We start from the raw sequence: 26,141 nt of genomic DNA, 5'->3' as shown, positions 1-26,141 counted from the left end.
GGGGGGGGGGGGGGGGGGGCTGCGGCGTGCGATGAACCTCCGTCGCTCAGTCTGAGGCACAGAGAGAAAAAAGCACGTTAGTGAAAACATGAAGACAAACACAAAAACAACAAACTAGTGACAACATGACACTGACCACAGGCAGCCAAATACAAAGAGGAAAAATAACAATCTGTTTGGGAATTTAGGAAGAATGTATTTTTTTTTTCTTTTCAAAAAATCAAGACAAAAAACCAACAACTTCAAGAATTTACATGAAGCTATCATCAGCCTCCAAATGAACAGGTTGATATTACGCGTCGTTAAAGGCATAAACCTGTGAGGTGTGGAGTGTCAGTAAGACATGGGCACCGGGGTAACTAGTTAGGTCAGGAAAACATGACAGTATCAGTGCCAGATACTTGTAATTGGTATTAATTCATATATTTTTTACTTATTGACTGACTTGTTCCTTCTTCTTATAGTAAAGGTTTTCTTGTGTGCGGGAGCAGCTGAACAACAAGATGAACGACTTTCCTTTCTGTCTCTACACAACTGAAAGTAAGCTCCACCTAGAAGAGGCAAAAGGACGTTTGCTGTAATTATTAATTGTAACTTTCTCCTCTCCAAGTATCTAAAATGCAAAATATTTTGTGACTTTTCAGCTGCCTCTCCGCGGAGGACTGGATTGCAGGTTGGAGCCCTTGTTAAGCTTCGTAGTCTCAGCCAGTTTGGCATAGCTCCACATAAACAAGTTCTAGACCTGCAGCTCGCAAAGGATCCAGAGCAGAATGAGAAGCTGCTGTGCAGAAGAGGTACGTCCCGTGGACCGCCACAACAGCAGCCTGCCCGGCAAATCAGCCCATAAGAAAACACTAGACTTTCAAAACAAGAGCCAGGGTGGTTTTCCCTGCCATACTTTGGCAACTGTTAAATTCCCTGGCTATACTTCCCGAGTAAAAGTTTATTGTGTGAGGAAATGCTGTCGTATATTGAAGTGAGTATCTCTGGATGTGGAACTTTTGTTTAACCTTGTAGTGTTGACACACGTGCTGCCGCGACCAAATCACATGACCGATTTAAGATGATGTAACCCGCAGAACGCTGGCTCGCCGAGTCTCCGGCTCAACTTGTGTCCAGAGTGCGGACTCCAAAATAAATTCCGGTTTTTAAATTGTGTTGACAGGCTGAGTAAAGACAAGTAAAACCAGAGTTATGATAAACAATTTTAAAATGCCAGCTGTAAGCCCTGTGATGTGTCCTGTGTCTACACAAAGTTTAGAAATTTACATCTTATATTTGAATTTTAAATGATAAAAGTGATTCGTTAAAAATCAAAAACAGCCAGTTGCACACTTGACTCCAGACGGTTAAGCAAAAGACAGGAAGCACTTTAAAAAAAACAAAAAAACTTTAAAGCGTCACAAGCATTTTTACTGCTGTTTGTACAAACAAAAAAAGCAAGCTGGAAAATGAGAACAATTATAATGAGACCACTGGCTAATAGAAAAACTATTACACATTATCACACGCACACACACAGAAACAGGAATGTGTGTGGTTCACTGATTGGAAGGGGGGGTTGTCGATATGATCTTTTTGGACATTTTGAAGCCTAGCGGTGCCAATTTTGACTAGAACCAGACCCTGTCTGGCTTTGGGCTCAGCCCCCCAAACATTTCTCCAAATCCTGAAAAGGTGGGGGTTCTGGTGGCTTCTGAGGGGTCGTGCGCTGCAAGACACTGCAGGGGTTGCAAAAACACTCGACCCTCTTCTGCCAGCTCAGGAATGGTTATCACCACGCTTAGAGGTTGCCTAACAGTTTGGTAATCTTAAAAAGGGCACGATTAATGACACAAGCCGCAGGTTTACAATCACAGAAGAAGAAAGTAGAACTACAGCAGTTGCACAGTCACAGATCACCGCTTGAGAGAAGCAGCACAGATGTGAGACATCTCTGTCGGGGGGGGCTTGGCTCAAACTCCTCGTTGTATAATAAAATCTGTTTGTCTGGTAATAAGTGTGCGTGGCCAGTGAACTTTGGATTCTGCTCGCTGCCAGCAAACACACACACACACTCGCTCACAAATAAAATGTTTGTTTCCTGCCCTGCTATCATTGCTGGGTCGGGCTGTCAGGTCGGCTGTTGTGGTGCGGCCCAGCGGCCCCGAATGACCCGTGGCGATGGCCGCCGTCCAGCTGGGTTATTCCACTGAGAGCGAGCCTTTGTCTGACACAACAATGTGAGCAGCATGCCACAATACAGATGCTTTGACAGGGGGCACTGCTGGAATGCTGCCCCTCTGTTTGCTAGCCATGGGGAGGGAGGGATGGACTGATGGAAAGGCAGGAATACACGGATAAGAAGAGAAGAAACAACAACCTGATGCAACCAAATTACAACCAAAAAAAACAAAAGGTGTAGCACACCCTGGAATTCTGCTATGAGCAAGGTCGTCTTTAAGCTCCCTGAAAAGCCTTCGGCTGATCTAAAACACTGCAGTGAGAGAACTGACAGGACTTCCTCTTAACTGGCGCCTGTTAGATCCAGAATCAAATTTAAAATCCTCCTCCTTACACACCAAGTCCTCAATGATCAGGCCCCTTCATATCTGATATATATTTTAGTATCAAATTACCCTAACAGAGCACTTTGCTCTCAGACTGCAGGCTTACTTACTCTCACATTTCTAAACATACAATGGCAGGCAGAGCCAGCTTTCAACAGAAGTGGGTTGGGTTGAGAGGTGGGCAGGTTCGATACAGCATAGTATTGTGATATTTTGCTCTATAGTAGCAATACAGGGGCACTAAATTTTCATATTCTATTTAAAAAAAATGTAAATATTCTGGGAATACTACGAACAAGAGGGCTTATCTCATGCACCGGCATCCTGGGATAACGTGAGCTGAGCTGCAAATCTAACTGACACTGGGCACACTGAGCTTGGAAAAGTTACCTGCTAATTCAGACCAAGCTAATGGCTCAGCCACACAATAAAAATAAAGATAGGAATGCACATCATAAAAAAAATTATGGCTCTCTGATAATCATATTGGATTTTTTTCCACTCTGTGACCAACCAAATAGCTGCCCAGAGGCTGAGGGTGTTGCACATCTCTGACTGCAAGGTGATTGCACAGGTTGCCTGATGGGAGGCAACCTTTTTAAAAACGGTTGCAGTTTGACTCGGCAGTCACTCTCAGACAGAGTGTGAAGGACTCTCGGTCAATGAGCACAAGTCGAGAGGACTCAACTTAACTGGCTGTATTCCTGGAGAACAGGAAGGTTTGCTGAGAACACATGTAATAGTCAAATGTGAATTTACTGCAACAACTGTGACAAATCATCAAAAATCACGCTAATTCAAACAGACTGCATGCAACTGCCAGCTCGACCCTGTGAGACTGAAGTTGTTGAAACTGTCTGATGGTGACATTTATGGCAGGTTTTAGTGATGGTGTAGGTATCCTCGACAATCTCACTCTGCGACTCTAACTTTGAAAAAAGGTGATAAATCAAAATATACAATATGTTACTACAATACTCAACATGTTGCAAAACATTCAAGGCCGCAAAAAATTGTATCGTGAGTTAAGCATTGTAATAACATCGTATGGTGAGGTGTCTGGTGATTCCTGCCTCTCTCCTATGGAAACAGCCCCTACATTAGACTGGGAGACCGTCTATTTTTAAGACTAAATTAAAAACTTGCCTTTTGATTAAGCGTATAGCTGCCCCTCTCTGAGCCTGGTTGTGCATGGGGTTGTCATGTATTTGCTCATAAGGGTGTCACCTGATTGTTGGGGTTATCGCTCTAGTATCGGAGGGTTTTAAACATCTTTGCCATATAACACCTTAGTCACAAAAGCCTAAAGAACAGCTGACAGCTGCCCGGCAGCCACTGGTTGTGTGTATATTATGCAACCAGTTGGTGTGTGGTTGCTGCAGGTTGCCAACATTAAACCCGTCACAAAAAGGTGCTGCCTGAAAACCTGCCCGTAGTTTATATGGAAGACTTTTGTGCAACATTTGCAAACTACTCTCCAAGCAGTGATAAACTACAGCTCAGAGAGTTAATATTTTTGCAGACAAGCTAGTGTCTTTAGTGTAAACCACAGGCGACTGTGGCAATCTGCTAGCGATCAAAGCAGTCAGAAAGAGTTTTTTTTGTATAGCACCCGTCTGAGTGACTGATTTCGTCTAGTGACAGCAGCCTCCAAAAATATGTGTCACATTTTTAGTAATCATATAAGCACTGTGGGTCTGCCAATATCCTTTGTCCGAAAGAAGAAGTTAGAAGTTGTACAGGTGAGATGCCGTTTCCAGTGTTTGCATAGGTACAAACCGTGTTCAAGAGTCCTACGGTAATTAATAGTATCCTGCCAGCACTCACGCTCACTTTGTTAAAGTGTTAAAAACAGCCTCACTACTCCTCCTGTGTACAGCAGAGGCAGGGCTGTTTATAGAGAGTGAGTAAGTACACTGACATAACCACACTATTTTGTACATTTACAGTAAGAAACTGTTGCTGTAATCTATGACACCATGCTGTAAAAACAACAGCTTAATGCCGTCGAGGCCCGTTACTGGCACTTTACTGTCATTTAACAGTAAAAGCTTTCAGACTGTAGTTTTATAACTTATACACAGTAAAGTACAGAGCATTCTTCAGTCAGTTTTATATACGCAATATTATTTTCTCCATTGAATGACTAATACTCACAAATATTTCCTTTATTGAACTGCTGATTGTTTCATTCCTTCCTGAAATTCTTAACATTTTGAAACCTGTGAGTTCTGACTGCTTCTCATTTGTGTTTGTATGATGTACGTTCAAATTGTCCAGGAATTAGGAGTATAATCAGACTAATATCTAAAGGGAGATGATTTTTTTTTTTTTTTTTTTAAACAAAGAAAAAAAAATAGCAGCATGCATGGAGAGATGAGGGGAAATAAGCTTCAGCCACCATTGGTGAACAGCACAGTTATGTGGATTTGTATCTTTTCTTTTAACTTTCTAAATCATTATACTTAACGCTACATACAACAAGCTTTGGCAATACTGTACTTAATTATGGTCAACGCAAGGCTGAATCTGAATGTGGGTGTGTGTGAGAGCAAGAGACAGAGAGAGAAAGTCTGAGGTCTCTGGGTTTCTCTGCAGTCCAGGCGTGGACTTTGATCAAAACAACACTCTTAGGCCACGAGCCCAACTGACCCGAGCTGACCTTGCTTAAACACACACACATACACACACGTACACACACATACACACACGTACACACACTTTCAGGGCAAAATCAGGTTATAAAAACACCTGCATTAGCTAACAGATTGTTGTGTTGTTGCAACACACGCAGGTGCTCAGATCCGCCGCCCTCTGTCTCGTTCCCTCTGCCCTCGCTGACCCTCAGCTCGTGTCTCTCTCTGTCCCCAAACCCCATTCACCCAGCTGGGATGAGAGATGAAAGGCATCATGGGAGTGAACAGCCAGCGTAACGTGTTGACCTGACATGGGCTTGCGCGACAGCTGGACCGGCGGCCTTTCAAGTGCAGATCGAGGAACGAAAAGACGCACTTCACTTCACTTTTGTGTGTCCAGTTTGGTTCTTGTTCTGTTTTTTTCCCCCCGTCTCTACCCCCACCCTTACAACAGCAGCTGCACGGAAGACAAAGAAGAGCTGTACTTGAGGCAAATATCAGCATCAACAATGCAAACGGTGAAACTGTAAGGGGTCATCCTGTTTTACAGTGTGCCCATCAATCAGACTTTACTAACCCTCGATGTCCGCAATTCGGTCCAACTGCGATAAAGGACATTTTCACATAAAAGTAAAACTGTGACACAGGGCCAACAATAGGAAGTATAAAAGGATATATCTTCTTAGTTTGAAAAGTCAAGCCAACGCAAAAGCGACTTAAAACTGGAATTTTTTTTGGCCACTAGACTAAAAAGACTATAGAGGTCAACAGTTAGATTCCAGGAGTAGAAACCACCTTCATATTTTCCATAGAGATGTGGATTATAAGCCATAATGCTGAAACCATCTAAAGCAGACTCACTGTGAGCTACGACAGACTTTATGAACTTAACTTGTTCCTACTAACACACAGCCTTGTTTTTAAAGTTTTAGAAGAACTACTAGTGAGACCTGCTACGATGTTTTAGTTTGGAGAAAGGATGCAGAGCTGAAGGTGCTCAGATTTTCCTTGGGAGTCACCAGGATGGACGGGATTAGAAATGAGAACATCAGTGGGACAGCTGGGGAGGTGAGGTTGAGACACTTTGGGCTTGTACAGAGGACGGATGGTAGATATATTGGCCAAAAGATGTTGAAGAAAGAGGAAGAGCTCAGATGAGGTAGTGAAGGAGGACGTGACACTGTGATGACCCCTAAAGGGAGCATCTGAAAGAAGAAAGACTCTACCCACAATCCTAACTAGAGAGCGTAACTCCTCTGGTTAAGGTCGCCGTTTCTGTGGAAATGTTTAAACCTGTGCTTATCAGGTCGTTTCGTGAGTGCAAAACTTCAGAAACCACAAGAGTGGCATCTGCAGTCAGAAAAAAAAAGCACTGTAGCATTTCTACACTACAAAATGTATACAAATTTATTATTATACAGCGCTATCATTAACCATATACAGTGGGGCAAAAAAGTATTTAGTCAGCCACCGATTGTGCAAGTTCCCCCACTTAAAATGATGACAGAGGTCAGTAATTTGCACCAGAGGTACACTTCAACTGTGAGAGACAGAATGTGAAAAAAAAATCCATGAATTCACATGGTAGGATTTGTAAAGAATTTATTCGTAAATCAGGGTGGAAAATAAGTATTTGGTCACCTCAAACAAGGAAAATCCCTGGCTCTCACAGACCTGTAACGTCTTCTGTAAGAAGCTTTTCTGTCCCCCACTCGTTACCTGTATGAATGGCACCTGTTTGACCTCATCATCTGTATAAAAGACACCTGTCCACAGCCTCAACCAGTCAGACTCCAAACTCCGCCATGGCCAAGACCAAAGAGCTTTCGAAGGACACCAGGAAAAGAATTGTAGACCTGCACCAGACTGGGAAGAGTGAATCTACAATAGGCAAGCAGCTTGGTGTGAAAAAATCAACTGTGGGAGCAATCATCAGAAAATGGAAGACATACAAGACCACTGATAATCTCCCTCGATCTGGGGCTCCACGCAAGATCTCATCCCGTGGGGTCAAAATGATCATGAGAACGGTGAGCAAAGATCCCAGAACCACACGGGGGGACCTGGTGAATGACCTGCAGAGAGCTGGGACCAAAGTAACAAAGGTCACCATCAGTAACACACTACAACGGCAGGGAATCAAATCCCGCAGTGCCAGACGTGTTCCGCTGCTGAAGCCAGTGCATGTCCAGGCCCGTCTGAAGTTTGCCAGAGAGCACATGGATGATGCAGCAGAGGATTGGGAGAATGTCATGTGGTCAGATGAAACCAAAGTAGAACTTTTTGGTATAAACTCAACTCATCGTGTTTGGAGGAAGAAGAATACTGAGTTGCATCCCAAGAACACCATACCTACTGTGAAGCATGGGGGTGGAAACATCATGCTATGGGGCTGTTTTTCTGCCAAGGGGACAGGACGACTGATCCGTGTTAAGGACAGAATGAATGGGGCCAAGTATCGTGAGATTTTGAGCCAAAACCTCCTTCCATCAGTGAGAACTTTGAAGATGAAACGAGGCTGGGTCTTCCAACATGACAATGATCCAAAACACACCGCCCGGGCAACAAAGGAGTGGCTCCGTAAGAAGCATTTGAAAGTCCTGGAGTGGCCTAGCCAGTCTCCAGACCTCAACCCCATAGAAAATCTGTGGCGGGAGTTGAAAGTCCGTGTTGCTCGGCGACAGCCCCAAAACATCACTGCTCTTGAGAAGATCTGCATGGAGGAATGGGCCAAAATACCAGCTACTGTGTGTGCAAACCTGGTAAAGACCTATAGTAAACATTTGACCTCTGTTATTGCCAACAAAGGTTATGTTACAAAGTATTGAGTTGTATTTTTGTTATTGACCAAATACTTATTTTCCACCCTGATTTACGAATAAATTCTTTACAAATCCTACCATGTGAATTCATGGATTTTTTTTTCACATTCTGTCTCTCACAGTTGAAGTGTACCTCTGGTGCAAATTACTGACCTCTGTCATCATTTTAAGTGGGGGAACTTGCACAATCGGTGGCTGACTAAATACTTTTTTGCCCCACTGTAAAAGCGAAGACGGCTGTAAGTCGTTAGCTGTGGTATTTGGGGTTTGCAGTACTTTGCCTGCCCGCCTCAGTGGTTCACCTCTCACTATTGAGATCTGTAAGCCTATGGGATAATAGCTCTCAATTGCCCTCACTCTGCGACCTCAGTAAATACTTCAGTGATGAGTTTATGGGCTTATTTGCTAGTTTAAGGTCATATTTAACAAAACCTGAAGCTCATTTTTTAAATTACCGTCAAAATTCAAAAAGAATCAGAAAGAAGAACAAACCGGGACAGGCTCATCAGCACATGCCAATCACAAGTCATTACCGAATGAGTGTGTGGTTTTGCAGTCAGACCCGCCCCTCATTCAACACATCCAGTTTCCAAACACCAAGATGGCAATGTTGAAAACTAGAGGCTTCATAACAGGACATTACTAAACAGATGGATGATGTCACATCAGACAGAGAAACCCATTCAAAGACAAACTAGAATGAAAATTGTTGTCCGTCTAACTCAATATTAAAACTTCACTAAAATGTCCTTCGCATTATCTAAAACTCTTAAGGTCGCTTTTAAGCTTTCAGTAAACTTTGAACTAAACAGAATGAATGTAAAACAAACTGCGACGCACTCGGGGTTCCTCTTAAATGCACGTTTGCGCACACATTCAGACTTTGACTAATAAAGCTATCTAACCTCACATTCCAGCCAGTCCAAGGGTATTCCAGTAAAATCGTGCTTTATCACTACCGTGTGTCGGCAGGAGGCGGTGAAGTAGACAAAAACACTGCAAAGACAGAAGAGAAAACTGCAGCTTTTCTCTAAGTGTGAGAGCCTCAGGAACCCCGATGATTAAAGTCCGAGACCACCTACGAAATCTACGAGCAGGCCCAGTTAAAGACTCACGATGTTTAAGTCCATTTATTACTGACGAGACACAACATTTCCACTTGAGTAAGCACTGCAGCTCCTTGGTCTTGTGAAGCTTAATCACTGCCTGCGACTTTATTTATACTGCATGATTCACAACTTCATTAATAATCGCCACTTTATAAATAATTTTAACCTAACCCCCCCCAAAAAAGAGACCAAACAAACAAAAAAAAAACATTTTCCAGCTTTGACGAGCTGCAACAGCTGCTTGCAGCATGCAAAACATAGGAACTAAACCAAAGTAGACAAGATGGAAATAACATTTGATTAGGCTTCTGTCAAGCTGTGCTGCAGCTTTCATTAAAGACCGATTTGAAAATGTTCTCAATTAACTGTTTCTCAGATGTGCAAAAATATTTTCTTGAAGCCAAATGTCAAAAACATATTCTCCTTCATGTCACATAAGATAGAAGCATATTTCAGATGCTAATTCAAGAGCACATTTGGATTGTGTTTTGCTTAGAAAATGGTTAGTAACCATTTTTCTCTGTAGGGACCAAACAAAGAGCTGCTGTAAACTGAGCTCCGAGAACCACGTCTTCCAAATCTTCAATGTTGTGAAGTTAATTTATTAATTTCAGCTCTCTATATTTATTCCTGGACTCTACTGTAGTAGTTTTTTGTGTTTACAACAACATCCTTTTTTCTCTTTTATTGCAAGGTTTGGGTTTATCCACTGTTTGAAATGAGTAATTTTTAGCTCGCTTTCCTCTGATTGAGCAGACAGGTGCTCTCATAATGTGTCTTTGTCTCTAGATGCCGCAGTCACCTGTAGTTGCATGGAAAAAGTCAACTTGTCTGCAAACACTCTGCAACTACTTGCTAAGTGGTAGGTAATCTGAGGAATGTGACACAAACCAGAAACTGAGGCCTTTTGCCTTCAAAGTAAAAGCTGCGGCTTTTAAAATTTGTTGGCTTCAGCAGTAGTGCACAACTTTTACTGTGGAGATGAATGTTCCCCGTTCTGCATGACACGTTGTCATGCTTCACTGCCGCTCGACGAGCTCGAGCTGGTAAGTGTTTGCAGACAAGTTAGCATCTTCCATGGTAACCTGCTAGTGACCAAAGTGTTCACAAGAAAATCTCAAAGTCTTTTCTTTGGGGAAAAAACGTTCCGTCAATACTTGGAACAGAACAAACTTTCTGGGATTTTCTGACCTGGATGATTGAGGATGCATCCAGACATCTGCAGGGAGCTTTCTGGTGCAGGTCAGTTTCACCCAGCAACCACTCCCCAACTATTCAGAGACCAGTCTCTTCACCTGTATTGCTCAGGCCTGAGATGACGTCCTTGCTCTCACTGACATCATAAAGAGCCAAGATTTTGACTCATAGGGCTAACCTGAACTTGTACTGATAGAAAATTTTAAGTAGGGCTGTGTGATTACTTGAAATTTTATTTAAATTACAACTTGGCTTTCAACAACTATTAAAACAGGCCAGCTGAGATAAGATAATTCATAGTTTGCAAAAATGATGACCTTGTTTCGTCTTTCATCCCCACCTCCATTAAAAACCTAAATTCATCACACACCAGGTTCTCTAGCTCAGTTCACATATCTCTCTTTCTTTCTTGTTAACTTTCAGGTGATTTACTATTGAATTTCATTTTTACCTTCAGCAAATGCACTATTTTTTACCTAAACTCTCATAACATTTGCTAAAACCCATATTTAAAGACTTTATTGATCAATGGGAGCTCTCCAAGCAGTCATTTGCCCAAAGTTTGAGGTCCACTTCCCTGTTTCTCAACAACACTGCCAGCTGTATGTTCCCAAGCCTCTTAATGAAGGCCACCCATGCTCAAAGCACATCTATCATGTCAGTCCTGTGAATTACGGTGCTCATCAAACGGCACACGTTATTTTAAGGTTATTTATTTGCCGAATGTATACTAAAACAGGCATAAAGAGCAAAGAGTCCAGCCTCAGGGGGCTCTCAGAGAGCCACAAATACTTTCCTATGACAGTCACAATGGCAGCTTAAAATCAAAATTGCCTTGTGTGCACGCCTGATGGCTAATAATTCTAACATCTGTGGGAATACATGTCTGGCCATTTAGGATGCAGAGAGACCTCTGCCTGCAACACACAGTAAAAGAGAAGTTAGGGGGGGGTCCTGTTACGAGCAGAGCCTCATACCGGCCCATAAATTCATGTCAGTCTGGAAATAGACCTGTAAATATAGAAGGGCACAGTCGTGGAGGTGGGAACGAGAGAGGAAAAGGGCATCTTACTCTCCCTTTCCGTCCGATAACTCTGCCTCGCACTCTGTCCAGCCCTTTACCACCTCATCGGCACTTGACTGGGAGGCGAGAGCAAGGAGGAGAAAAGGGCAGCTTCCCACTGCTGTCACAGACATCTAAAAGTCACTTCTGACAGGTTTAAGGGCACATCTCTCTCTCCTGACCCAACTTTCACTATTTACCACATATGCCTGCACGCTTAAAGCTGTGCAATATATTATCCCCCCAAAAAAACAAACAAAACAAAAAAACAACACTGCAGGAACATTTGTTTGTTCCCAAAACAGCATTTAAAGATTTGAATATGATGCATATCAGAAAAAAAATGATATATATAAAGATTTAAAGAAATTTAAGACCGACTTAAACCCAATTTCCCTCGGGATGAATAAAGCATTATCAATCAATCAATCAATTAGGGCTGGGCTATATCATACCATTCACGGTAATACTGGTGTCTATCAAAATAGTCGACGACTAATTTAATAGTCAACGTGTCGTTTGAAGCTTTGTAAGATCCCAAAAGACGCAGGAATAAGTAGTAGGATTTAAGAGTGTAATAACGGACTGAAACAGAAGATGGCAGCACTGCATGTACAAGGATGACAGCTGCCATTAAACCCCGAAGAAGAAGCTCTGTCCCAGAATTCATAGCGTGGCCCTTCTCAGTTTCCAACAATGGCGGCAGCTATTTATTTTGAATATTACTCTTATTATTCTTTCTGGGTCACAAAATAAACGTTTAACATATTTTCAGGCGAGAATGTAGCTGTGTAAACCTCAAATATTTGCTCAGTTTATCAAGACACCACATATTTTCAAAAGCACTCCGTTTTCCGAGACGTCTGTTACCCACCAGCTCGATAGCTAGCCGGGGGCAAGGCTCACTAGAGCCGGTGAGAGCACATACCTTAAACACTTAAAGCTGTAAGCTAATGATAGTTATATAAGAGCAGATGCTGCTGGTGCAATAAGCTGTACGTTTTACATCCAATGGATGCATGATCTGATTAGTCGACTGATCGCAAAAATAATCGGTGACTAGTCGACTATCAAAATAATCGTTTGTGGCAGCCCTAAACTTCAGTGGTGTGGAACTGGTTTAGCTTTCGTCCGTCAGATACATAACAAAGCACTATTTTTGGTAGAGCATGCTAGCGGGCCGCCGTTATTACCGTGTTGTTTGGAAAATACGGCACACTTAAAATAAATCCTTTGATTTTTCTGAAAATCGACAGTGCCCTTTATAATCCCGTGTGCCTTATGCATGAATTCTGGTTGTGTTTACTGACCTCGAAACGATTTTACGTACACGGCGCTCGGAAATCTGTCAAATGTTTCAGTACGACTTTGCTAAGCTACGAACCTGCACCGCTTGATGGATTGTCGGAGCATTACGGCTATCGTAGGCAGGCGCCTCGCGGAGTGATACGTACTTCAACATAATATTACCGTATTGTGTGTGTGTATAACCTCTTTTTAAGTTTTGTGGATATTATACATAGTTATACTGAGGATATGTTGGCCAATTTCCACTGGAAATGCCTTTTGGTTAAACTGTCAGCAAGGAATTTGCACCGTTACATTTTATATAACTTTAATGCACTTAAAAAAAGCTGCTTGTTTAAGTAAAAAATACATTGATGGGTTTTTTTGCACTAATAAAGTTGTGGACTTGTAAAGTATTTTGTCTAGTGTCAATTATATCGTCAGTTATATTGTTATTGCAAATTTTCAAATGTATAAATATCTTTGGTCATATCGCTCTGCTCTACAATCAATCAACTAAAACTACCTCAAGGTTAGAGACAGCTTGGTTTAGTTTCTATGGTCTGTCTGAGGCTCTCGTTGCACAATAATAAATCGATGTTGGCTTTTAATGTAGGCTGGCATGTCTAAACTGCCTGAGGTGGAACTAAAGTGCAGGCAGGTGTACATGAGTTTACGCGTAAGGTTTTAGAGGGGTCGGCGGTTATGACATACCTACAGCTTAGAGTCAACACAGACGCATAAATCCCCAGTAATACTGCTGCTCAGTTTTGGCGGAAAAATCATAAACACAAAATCTTGATTATTTAACCCCTTTTTCAGTAACAAAAGCCTTGCTGTTACTGAACGCAGGTGCCTGTTTTTTTTTTTTTACCTTTTCCTTTTGAAAACAGAGCAATGAAGCCACCAACCAGCTACTGTTTCCCACCATAGGGAGGACCTGGGGCTGTACTACGAAGAAAACTGAACATACCCTTTTTCATACCCATACCATCCTTTTACCTGATCAGGCTAAAATAAAGCTGCATTCAAATTCAGAAAAGTGAATGCGACTTCAAGCAAGTACAGGAGAAACAACTGCTGGTGACAGGAAGTAGACAGGCGAGCCCAGGTGAGCAATTGAAGAATGAGAGTGCTGATGAGGGTGAAGAACACTGTTGACTGACATATGACTTCATAGTAAATACATTAGAGGGTTGCCAAAGCAACTGGAGCCTGGAAGAAAGCGACACGCAGCTTTACCCCAACATCAGCAGTCAGCGTCAATAAATCAATCAAGGCTAGCAGTTCGTTTACATGAAGCGGGGAGGTGCTGGTGATATACGACCGATCGGAAACATTGAGGCAGGGCAGCTGATTTTACAAAGCAAGAAAAAAAAAAAAAAAAACTATGATGTTAGAAAAATATGAATAGTGGCTAAAGTAAGAGGACTCTTATAGTGTATGCACTCCAATAGCTTTGGTCAGTAAAGCCCCAATCACCAAGGCCTAGAACCAGTCAGCAACCCCCAGGCAACCACCAGTTGCTAGGTATAGATGTGGACCCCCTAACACCAACACCAAGTAAATGAAAATTTGAGTTTTAGATGTTCAGCAGTTGTTTGAGGTTGCAAGGGTTTGGGGCTTGAATTGATGAGGTCGTAGACCAATCTGTTGGCCTATGTGAGTGGGCTTTAGACTGGAAGTTATAATAAAGTTTTGCCAATTTGAAACCAGGAAGGAAAGCCAGTCAAAATGCACCTCTATCAATAAGACATAGGAGAATCCGATGAATTACAGCTGTTATTTGATTACATTAACCTCTTAAGCCCCAACGGGGTTTCTGAGCTTCCTGCTCGAAAATGTAATGCCCAAATTTAATTGATTATTTCTCTGCAATTACAAACTCTGTCCTTACAATCTTGGTATCAAAATAAAGCTAACACTTGTGAGATTTCATCAGAGGTGTAAATATTGAAGCAGATATTACTGTGTCAAAGTTACTGAGACTGGAACACAGAAAAAGTAAGTAGATTTTATCCTTGCCTAATTTTTTTTATTTTTTACTTTTTAGTATATAACCCTTTTAAAAAATATGCCTCAGATCACATTTGATTCCTCTGGCCCTTTAAACTCTGAGGGGCTGTAACTTTGGTTTCTTTTGGTCAATTTGCATGATCAACACCTCTTTTTAATCATTTTAGCCAATGGAATCAAAGTAACGACGCCACGTTCACGTCACTTCAACCAATCAGACGTTGCAATGCCAAAACCCACGTGGGCCCAAATTTGCTGCATGTGGCGTCTGTCCAGTCACGTGTCTGTAGGTGGGTCTAAAATGGAGGTTGTTGGCGGGAAAACGGCTCTGATGCGGCTAGGTAGGCATAGTAACTACTGTTAATCACGTGGCTACCGGCAACAAAAAAAAAAAAAAAAAAAAAAAACCACGGAGGAAATCGGGACGGTAAGCCAATTTCTGTCTTAGCGCATTTGCGCCGCTGTGTGTTTTTGTGGTCTTCTTTTGCGGCTCATTCAGTGAATTTTGGTCAGCATGGTGAAACTTGGTGTTTGGAGTCAGTGATAGCTCTGGAAGCTAACCAGCCTGCCTTTAGCCAGTTACATGAAGTTTTGAGTCTGGTTCGGTTTTGTTTGTTTAGCGTTCTTCTGTGCATTTACGTAACTGCTCGTTTAGTCATGGCTTGTTTTCGGTGCGTTTGGTGGTTGTAGAAATGGTTTATATGACATTTTAGCCGAGATTCAGAGGTTTCTGTGGATACCAAACATGTCTGGACTTATATTTCTCACCCCGTGTTTTAACCGATTAAAGTGATCTCCTCCTTTTTGCCCCCGGTACCGGAGGCGTGGGGCTTAAGTGGTTAACATTTAGATGTGCATTAGACAGTTTTAGTGAGAGCAACTAAAGATTAAATCACTACCTTTCTTAATTGATTCTCACCAAGGAAAGAGATAAACTTCCTACTGGTCTCTAAAGACCATCCCACTACCTTTTCCTATCAATGGAATCTTTTTTTTTCAAAGGTCTGATTGATTGGTGACTGTAGGTGATGAGCAGATTAGGTGTGCATCATTTGTTGCTATGGTGACGTGAGTATAAGGTTAACTACCTTCATTACCGAGAAGGCTCTGAGCTTCAGATCTTGCCTCACACCAGACCGGTGACAGACAATGAAACCTATATGAAGTTGAGATGCTGCAGAGCCTCTGGGTGAACCACTTTTGATTTAAAATTAAAAAAAGAAGCATATTTGAGTTCCAGCATCAAAAATGATGACTTTGGTGCTGCTAAATGTGAATTTGTGGACAAAACCATTAGAGGAAATTATTAACAGATTTCCCAACTTAAGCGTTATTTCCTGCAGATTTTCCTTTACCCCAGCTGATCTAAACACGGCTAATATTTATAGCAACATTTCACAGACGCATGCAAGACTTCCTCACCAGCTGGATACAAACCCAGCCTGATTCTTTACCTCCTGCTCCTCCTCTGGGTCAAGGATCCAGGTGTGCCTCTATCCGCACAACACCACAGCTGAGGGGAAGCGCATTCCTGAGTGATGATGATGCGCTTCCCCTCAGCCCTGCTGTGTGTCTTGACATGCCGCTGCTGCAATTATACCACCACATCAAAAGCTGCCTGCCATGACTCAGCGCTTACAAGCACACGCGCACCTACCTAGATGCCCGGCACAGACTGTAAACAAGCCAATACACAAGACTGTGTGTCAGGGATTAACATTTCCGATTGTTACCTTGAACTGCATGAACGAACTGCATGAACGAACACACACACACACACACACACACTATTGATTAATGAACCTGCTGGCAGCAGCTGAAAACACAGCACACACAGACAGACGGACAAACTCAAATAGGACGGGTTTGAGTGTCAGTTGATCTCCCGTGTCGGCGAACACAGATTCAGCAGTGAATAACCACACACACAACGACGATAAACAAATGAATCAGGCGGCGCTCTCAGTGAGTCCTGACTCCCGCTCTTAGGAAAAAAAGAAAGGAAAAAAAGGAGGTGATTGTGGGAGGAAGTGGGTGCAAAAAACTGAATTAAAAGAGAAGAGGAAAGAAAAAGGTAGAAAAGGGAGATCCTCATTTACAGACATAGCCTAACTTTGTGCTCTAAGTGTCAAATGTTTTCTCACACAAACTCCACCCATCATCCTGAAATCCCCTGCTAAGCATTCTCATCTAAAACCTTTGTTCCTGTCTGCGGATGTTCACCTACACCTACTGGAGCTGCTTCACAAAGAGCTGTAAATATGGAAAACATAAAGACTTAATGAATATGAGCTGAATCATTACCTAATATTACTGCTAATCAACTTTTAAACAGGAAGTCTGAGGACTTCCTTGGTCTACGATGACCTGGATAACTCAGAACCTTCACAGACTTTTAACAGGAACCACAGCAGGAAACAAAGACATTCACAACTGATCTAATCTTGGCTGAAAAGCTGGATCAGGTATCAATGATAACGCAGTTTGATGTTCCACGTTTACTTCACCATACAGCACCAACAGCACACCAATCAACAGCAGCAGAGCTAAAGTAGGTAACCGCAGAGGGTCAGCAGTAATATACCCCAAGCAGCTTTTTAAAACTGTAAAATCAGTGACCAAGCTTTGGCTTCTCCCTTCTCTGTTCACTACTTTCACTTATGGTCAGTTACAGACTTTATGAAAGGTAGAAGTAGAATTAAAAGCACACGGTTTAGCACATATGTATAAACTGTTAAATTTATAAGACGGAAAAAAAAACAAAGTAAGCAAGTTTACACAGAAAACACAGAAAAATAAGGTAAATTTGCTAGAAATAAAAAAATAAGGAACATTGGGGACAAATGCCAAATTAGTGAGGGGACAAGTCTGAAATATTGGATGAATGTATGAAAAAAAAAAAGGCATATTTATTGTCAAACTGACAGGAATAAAACTGTCAGATTTTTTTTTTTTTACCAAGACAGGCAAATGTAAGAGAATAAAAACTGGAAAATTTATGTCAAAAGGCAATATTATTAGATGAAATGAGCCAAACTTACCAAAAAAAAAGGAAGAATTACTCAAAAATGACTAATTGTATGAGCAAAAAATGAAGAAAAAAAATGTAACTTTAATATTATACTATTATTATTACTATTTATTATTATTTACAGGAGGTGGTTTTTTTAAATTGACAAGAATAAAACTGTCAAATTTATGTTAAAAAATGAAATTTTATGTAATGAAACTTGCACAATTTCCAAAATGTACATAATAAGATGCAAACTGATTACAAACAGGGGCAAATATACTTACAAAAAAATGGGAAATTAAAGACAAAAAAAAACTTAACTATAAGGAAAAAGAAGCCAAATTTACTAAAAATAAATAAATAAATAAAATTAGAAAACACGTTTAAAAAAACTGAATATCTGAAAGAAAACAAACTTGCAAAATGTAAGACAAAAAATTGATGAGGAAACAACTGATTGATTTGATGAGAAAAAAAAAAAACTTGAAAATGAACAAGAAAAAGACATTTCTAAAAAGAAATATGAGGGGAAAAAAAGAAGATAAACTTACTGTTAAATTGACAAGAATAAAACCTCGACATTTATTACCAAAAATAGGCAGATAGGCAATTTTAGAGGATAACACTGGAAACCTTATACCGAAAAAGGGCAATTTTATGAGACGCTACTTTATCCAAGTTTAATAAAATAATAAATAAATCAAAGCTACTACCAAAAAAAAAAAACATTGTGTGATTTTGCAGACACTTTAAGTTACTTTGGAAAGAAAGTCAGTTACTCCTAGGGTCAATTACTTAAATGAAATGCTAAAAGGTGCTGTGGGTGTTCTTATAACAAACCCATCACTGAGGCAGACAAAATGCAACCTGATTTTCACTTAAACAAGCTCTGACCTGAGCCAACACCACAGGTCTCTGTGCAGCTGGCTTTAAGACGACCGTGCAGGAACAGCCTATTTAAATAGAATATAAACAGAATGTTTTTACAGACAATGTTTAACCTCAACTATTAAATTCTACTCAATTTATAGTGCTTTCTCACATCAAGTAATCTAGTAATTATTTTTCCAGTAATTTTAAACAATCATTTGCAAGGAACATCCCTAGTAAAAACATGTTTCATGTGACTGCCAGCTTACTAGACTATAAGAAAGGTATTAAGTGTATTGTGCTGCCACATTGAGTGTTCCTGTTGGCACTGGATTCCTTCGTGTTTAGTATAAATAAAAATAATTTTTCATAGATGTTGAAAAGCTTCTCATGTGACAGCCTTCCAGCAGACAAAAGAGTTTATACACCCACACATTAGTACACTCTGCATACATGCTGACACAAAGAAAACAGTGGCACGTGCACAGACAGGCAGAGAGAGAGACACACACACACCACCACTAAGCTACAAAGACAGGAAGTCTGAGGCATTTTTGGGGTGATTCAAACCACACTTGACCTCAGATAAACCCGCCGTTCATTCAGCGAGCTAATCGTCTACCAGTGTGTTTGCACACAGTGTGCGCAGACCTCAAGATGAACCGCATATTGGTGCCACTTCCTGTACGAGCACTGTTATAGCCTAGGCTTCAGCTCCCTGGGCAGATGCCTTCAAAAGACTCAGAGCGCGTGAACGCTGCCTTGTCAAGATCACAGAGACTTGATTCAAAATAGATTCACTGGAGGAGCTGCAAATTGATACAATGCAGCTAATAATAGCATCCAGCACTCAACGGTTATTTTGGATTTCAGTGAGAGGGGGGGGGGGAAAAGAAAAAAAAAAAAATACACTTTTACTCACACATGAAAGATCACTCACAGACACACACACACAAAGCCAGACACTGTGTTTTTCCACACACAGGGCTGGCTGCTACATAAATTCCAGGAAAGAAAGTGAGCATGTGCAGAGCAAAAATTAGTATCTATAACACTAACACAAAATCATCACTTATGCTGACTCACCCTTGGTTGTTGCAGTGACGCCGTCTGATTTGGTGAAGTCTATACTGGCGTAGGCTCCGTTCTCTGGCAGAGGCACCGTCCCCCCTGCAGCCGCCACCACCGATGCTGTGCTCCCACTGCTGCTACCTGCTCCCGACGTCACAGCTCCCGTATTACTCCCATCCTCCCTCAGCTCCAAGGCGATGTAGTTGAGGCCGTTTTGATAGCCAACTGACATGTTCCTGCACATTCTGCCGGCTCCGGGCCCCATGGAAGAGGAGGAGGATGCTGCTGAAGTCCTGGAGGCCGTGCCTGTTTCTGTGGTTCTTGCCGGGGCGTGGTGAGCTGGAGAGTCACCCAGACCCTCCACAGACATCCACACACTGTCAAAAGACGCTGAGCTGGCCCATCTAGACGCCTGTCCCTCCGTTACATAAGATCCGTTGGGGGCCAAGGGGTTAGCAAGGGTGGGGTGTGTGGCCGAGGAGCCAAGACCTCCACTAGGAGGCGTTGAATTAGAGGAAGAGGTGGAGGAGAATGTCTCTGAGCTGTGTCTTCTTCTGCCCTGGGGATCAGCTCGAACCACCTTGGGCTCCATCGGCTGCATTGGCGCCCTATCTGGGCTCGTCGGGGGCAGGGGGGGAGAAATGGATGAGGAGGTGGTGTGGGGAGGGTGGCCGTAACGCCCCTCTATCACACAGAGATGCTGCAGCATGGTTGTAGGGCTCGTTTGCGTCCCGTCACCTCTGCTGAGGTTAAACGTCATGTCTGTGTAGTCGTCCCCAACTGGCCTCCAGTGACCTCCGACCTGCACTCCAGGGGAGGCCACCGCCCCGGGATTGCTAGCCAGTGGTCGGATATAGCTGGGTGGGTTCCATGGGGCAACTAGGCTCGGTCTGGGTGACTGGTTTTTGCCCAGGCAACCAGAACTATCCTGCTGGTCCGCCCCTACCTCCACACTCATGTAATCCTGAGGAGGGGAGCGACAGTGGTCACTGGATCCCAGGGAAGGCGCTTCGTCTTGGGCAGAGTGAGGGTAGGCGGGTGGCTCTTGCTGGAGAGGGTAATGATCACCGAACTCTATATTAATATACTCTCCAGGACTGGAAGGCCCTTCAGAGGAGCTGCCAGTGGCAGGGACTGAAGTCAAGGTGCCTGCAGATGCTGTTGAAGGCTCACTAATTCGCAGCGGTCCGTGGAAACTTCTTCGGCCTAAAGGGAGGCGGTTGGGCCTCACAATGCGCCTGTCAGCCATTGCTGCAGTCGTATGGTGAGCGCCATAAGGCGGAGGTGGGTGAGAGGGAGTGGAGGTGCTACTACCTCCCCCACCCCTCTTTTCTGGTGTTGACACTGAAGATGTGGTGATTGATGAGTAGACTGGTTTAGCAGGAGAGCTCATAGGAACGTACTCCCCATACTCTTTATCTTTCTCTTCCCTTTCTCTGCTGGGGGCCTTATAGGAGCGAGGGAGAGAGAAATAAGGGCTGTAAGGCTTTGGGGTGTTCTCAGGTGTGCCAGTTGTATAATATCTGCTGCTCCCTTCATTTGAGACCTTGCGCCCCCCACCACTACTGTACGACATGTCCATATATTCCCCATTCTCGGGTCTTTCTGCAATGCTGTCGCTTGCACACGCCCCAATGAGGCTGGAGCTGCTGTGAGGGCTGGGAGATGCCTGCACTGGGGAAGGGGAGCTGCAACTGCCCCCCGGGAGCATCATCATGTAGCCGTGGGAATCCGTGGAGGATTGGGATTGGAGCTGGGGGTGATGATGGTGGACTGAGCGTGTAGCTAAAGCTGGACTGTGAAACTGAGGAGAATGGGAGATGTGGTGGGAGTAAGAGCTGGGTTGCATAGGCATGTAGTCAGGGGGAGTGTCCCTCGGCGACACCGCCACGCCGCACATCATAGGCATGTAGCCGCTGTCTTCCTTGGCAGAGGAGGAGAGGGGAGGGCGCTCGGAACCGGCCTCCGTTCGGGAGAGTGTGGAGGGACGGCTCTGCTGGCTGTGTTCGGAGCAGGAGCTGTAGTCAGAGCGCAGTGAGGAAGAGGAGGAGGACGGCCCCCCACGGAGCAGGCCGCTGCCAAATGGCAACACCACATCCGATCCCTCATCCAGTGAGAAGTTGGTCTGTGTCATTTTCTGATAGACTGCCACTCCGGTCGCGCCACCAGTCGGTCTGGTAAAAGAGTGCGTCCTCCTCCTCAGTGATGATGAAGAGAAGCGCTCATCCTCTGTCGTTGACGTGCTCTCATCCCGCGGCGTGTCAGCTCCACTGTTGTTTCCGGAGCCCGCATTGGTGCCAAAGACCTCCCGGTTCCAGCCCATGGCCATGTAATCATTTAAACAGTTCTCTTCTCTGATTGGTGGGGTGTTGCCAAGAGAGTCTGGTGTGTTGCTCCGCACCCGGAAGTAACGGAAGTCACCTGGGCTGGAGCCGTACTCATCTGACGAGTTGAAGCCACCGTCTGACGGGGAGCCGCATATTGAGGCGCTCGATGGGCGGGTGAGTGTGTCGGAGACGGAGCCGTGGCCGCTGCTGGAGGAGACGCTCACGGGGCTAGTGGTGGAGGGAAAATGGGAGACTGGCAACGAGGCAGAGCGGGCATGATAGGTGGATGTTGCCCCTGGGATAGCTCTGACATAGCGTCCGCTGCCGGTGCTTGTACCAGCGTTTCCTGTGGCGACGCCGCTCCCACTGCTGCTGCCACCACCGCTGCCCATATCCTGACGACCGTGATGGGCCCTCGCAGTGTTTAGGTGAACCAAACTTCCAGTGGCAGAGCGGAACGGCCGGTTCATTGTGCCCTCGCCCTCACTGGATGTCCGAAAGCGATAGCCACTAGCCATATTGCTTTTAGTCGACGGCGGCGTGCCAACCACGGACTCTGTCCTCGACCGTCGCTGCAGCCCAGTCTGACTCGGCGGAAGGTTGCCCAGGTGGCGCCGTGTTGTGATAAAAGGCATGTGATTGGAGCCCGACGACTGACTCTTACTCCTCGGCCGAAACTCCGCAAACGCTTTCAGCGCTTTCATCGTTTCCAGGATGGTCTCATGCATGTTCTGGGCCACAACAGAGTCGTCCACCTGCATCCATATCTCCCCAGGCCCGATGGAGGAGGAGCGGCCCACCTCGATGAAAAAGAAGCTTTCCGAATGTCCGCAGCGCCTGATGTTCATCAGCTGCAGGTTGACACAGGGCGTCTCAGAGTTCAACTTAACGAGGTGAATGGTTTTGGTAGAGAGGCATAGCCGGTAAACACCTGTGAGGTTTTTGGTTTGACCCAGTCCTTTGGGTTTTACATTCACCTGCCACACCTCTTTAAACACAGTACCAGGGGTGACCGTACCATATCCATCATCTAAATCATCAGAGTCTAAGTGTCCTTTTTTGCCCTCGCTCATCAGCTCACTGATAGCCACATACCAGTCCTCCTGCTCCTGCTCATTCTCAGCCACAATGGCAAAGTACTCATCCTTGGTGTAAAGGGCAATGAGGTGTTTGTTTTTGGAATCCGCCCTTTTGTTCACGGTGAAGCACTGGTAGAGGTAAATCACTCTTTTGGGAGGAGAAGGGAGGACGGCTCCACCACTGCTGGAGGCGGAGGCGGAGGAGGCTGCCGCGGCGGCAGCAGCAGAGCGCAGGCTGTTCCTGAATTTCTTCTCGCTGTCGTAGTACTCCAGGCGGCTGGGGCCGAGGTGGCTGGCAGCCCTCAGCACGAAAAACCTCTTGTGTCCATGCTTTTGCTTTCTTAAATAGCCACACTTTCGTATATCATCCACCACGTCTGAGGTGTTTACGACGTTCACAGCTGCGTATACATGGCTGTTGCCAGCGGCGGGGTCCTCGGCGGTGTGTACCTGGCTGAAAGGCGAGGAGGAGGAGGCGGCGGTGGCTTTCCTGCCCGGAGACTCTGCGATGTTTTCCCCAGAAAGATGCTGCTGCTGCTGACAGTGATGGTGCTGCTGTTGATCCTTTGGCGGCTGGTGGTGGCTAAGGTGGAAGTGGTTTGACGGAGGTAAATGGTGGAAACGAGAGCCTCCTCCTCCACCACCACCACCTCCGGCTCCTCCGCCGACATTAATTAGCGGGGAAGGGGGTTCCCCGACCGAGCCGTCTCCGTTTGCGGCTGCAGCGGTGGCGGCCGCAGGTTTCGTCCCCACGTCCCTCTGCTGTGTCTCCACCATCAACATCGCTGCCTTGCCTTCCTGATAGTTCGTGAAATTTGCCATCAGAGAACACAATCAAAGGTCACTTTACTAGCAAGCTAATCCGAGCGGACCTAGACCCCATTCTTGTTTTGGGAGACGAGCTCCTGAGTCCGGCTAGGCCAGCTAACTGACTCACAAACACACACACACACACGGCTCAGATTTGCAGCACTCACAAACCGGCTTTGCTGTTCCGTCTGAAGAAAATAGTCCCTTTTGCCCTCTCAGCGGCGAGGCAGATACTCCAGCGTGAGCTTTGCTTTTTATTTTATTTTTTTCACGAAATAAAGCCCACCGCGTGCAACATGACCACGTTCAGCCGTGTTTCTATAATCGGGAGGATCCAGCTAGCTCGGTTAGCACTGCTTTCCCTTCTCCTCTTGTACACATCTCTACGGGCCACAGCACAAACAACACATGACCCCCTGCGTCACCGAGCGAACGGGAGGAACAAAGGGGCAGAGACGGGCTCTGATTGGTCCGTCACTTTGACTGTCAGCCGTTGACAGAAGTCGAAACCAATCGGTGCGAGATATTGGAGCTTTGCGTCAATAACTTTGGCCAATCGCGTAGCGTGGAGTTTACTGAAGTTTTCAAAATAGGCGGTGACTTTCTCGGGCTTATCTAGAACCTGCTGTTGAGCTTTCCAGCAACTGTTTAGGCGTAGGAAACTGTTCCCAGACCAGCCGACTCGGGTTCCCCCCCCCCGCGCGCTGTGATCAGACAAAATCTTGGGTCAAGTTCCATTTTTTTGGCTATTTATGTTAGATCTTATTATCAAATATTATACAAACTCAAAAAACAAACGTAAATGAGCCATTACTAAGTAATTCTTGCAATAATCTTAAATAAAGTAATCTTGAAATAAAATAAACTGAGAAACCGAGGTTTTTATCAGTGGTATTAAAGTATAATTCGAAAACACTTGTGCAAATTTGTGGTTGTAATTCACTGCATTGTAAATGGAAATACTATATTTTGCACACCACTGTATTTATTTATAGGGAAGAGCATATGGTTCGTGTGTATTTGACAGAAAAAAACATATGTTTTTAAAGAGAATACAGCATGTGGAATGATCTCCACCTTAATTGGTGGCAACACTGAACAGCTACTTTTACAATAATGCATTCTTAATAGTGAAAATGCATTTCTAATGTCACTGTGTTTGCCTATTTATAATCGTAGGAAATGTTATCATATAGCAAATTTCACGCAGATGTGCAAATTATTTTTGCTTTAGAGTTGTTTTAAAAAGACAGATCCACAGAAAAGTGGAAGAGACATTTCAAAGCAATGTGAGAAACAAGAAATTAGACATTTAGTGTGAGTAACGTGAATACAAAGAACAAAATTCACTGAACATACTACACCTGCTGGCACCACACTTGGATTCCCTCTGACCTGAGACTGATCCTAAGATTTTTGCCTAAAGGCAGCAACTTGTCACTAAACACTTATTAAGAGAGCATGCATGTGTGACAGCAGAGATTTAAGCTCCTGCAACAAACTTAGATTGAGTAATCAAGGAGGACTTTCCCCCTACGTCCCAGGGGCGATATCTGTGTTCTTACACACTGCGGAGAATGCCACGCTCGGCTTTCTTAGCCTCTACTACACTTTGCATGTGACAATTTGCTGGAACCTTTTATCCCAAACACCTTTCAGTGTCATGAGCGGGATCATGTTTAGTGCAGCTGGCCCTGGTGGGAATCATACCCTTAACTCTATGCGGGGACCACCTGTCGGCCTCTGAATGCGTCCCTTTAAATGGCAAAGACCTAAAGAAAACTCATGCTGCAACTCTGCTTTTGATTTTACAATAAAGAAAACAGAGAAAATATTGGACCTGTATATCTACAACATGTTTACTTTCACACATATCTCTTTAAACATCTCAAAACGATGCAAACACATTTTGAATATTCACCTGTTGCATTTGGTCAAATCAAACCCTTAAAACTCACTGGTGTAATCTATCCCCACTGTATGCCAGGTGCCATAATATTAATTAAGTAAAGTCTGTTTTTATAGCACTTTTTGGGGCTAAGAAAAGTCTTCATAGCAGTCACAAGAAGCTCTAAAGAGCCGGCTTGAAGAGAAGATGACATGCTCTAAACCTGACAGGGAGACAGTGCAAAAGCTTTAAAAGTTTGGTTATAAGTGAAGACTTGTGAGAGTTCCTTGAAAGCCTTAAAGCAGCATGTTGGGTAGATTGGAGGTGATTAATCCAAGCGAGAGGAGATAATAATAATGGATTGCATTTATATAGTGCTTTTTGAGAACCTCAAAGCGCTGTAC

General features: G+C 43.9%; 1 protein-coding gene across 1 annotated transcript; it reads right to left on the bottom strand.

Annotated features, from left to right (window-relative positions):
• irs4b (insulin receptor substrate 4b) lies at positions 1-24,223 on the bottom strand. Its single transcript, XM_087835370.1, has 2 exons — positions 19,649-24,223; positions 1-51 (listed from the first exon to the last, which is right to left on the bottom strand). Exons 1-2 carry the CDS (start codon positions 23,859-23,861, stop codon positions 47-49), a joined length of 4,218 nt encoding a protein of 1,405 aa, XP_087691496.1. The 5' UTR covers positions 23,862-24,223; the 3' UTR covers positions 1-46.
• Positions 24,224-26,141: the final 1,918 nt, after the last annotated feature.

The sequence above is a fragment of the Neolamprologus brichardi genome, chromosome 3, assembly GCF_056152115.1.
Source record: "Neolamprologus brichardi isolate AB-2024 chromosome 3, ASM5615211v1, whole genome shotgun sequence".
NCBI classification, from domain to species: Eukaryota; Metazoa; Chordata; class Actinopteri; order Cichliformes; family Cichlidae; genus Neolamprologus; species Neolamprologus brichardi.
The sequence above is the reverse complement of the archived record's forward strand: the minus strand, read 5'-3'. Positions and strand labels throughout refer to the sequence as shown.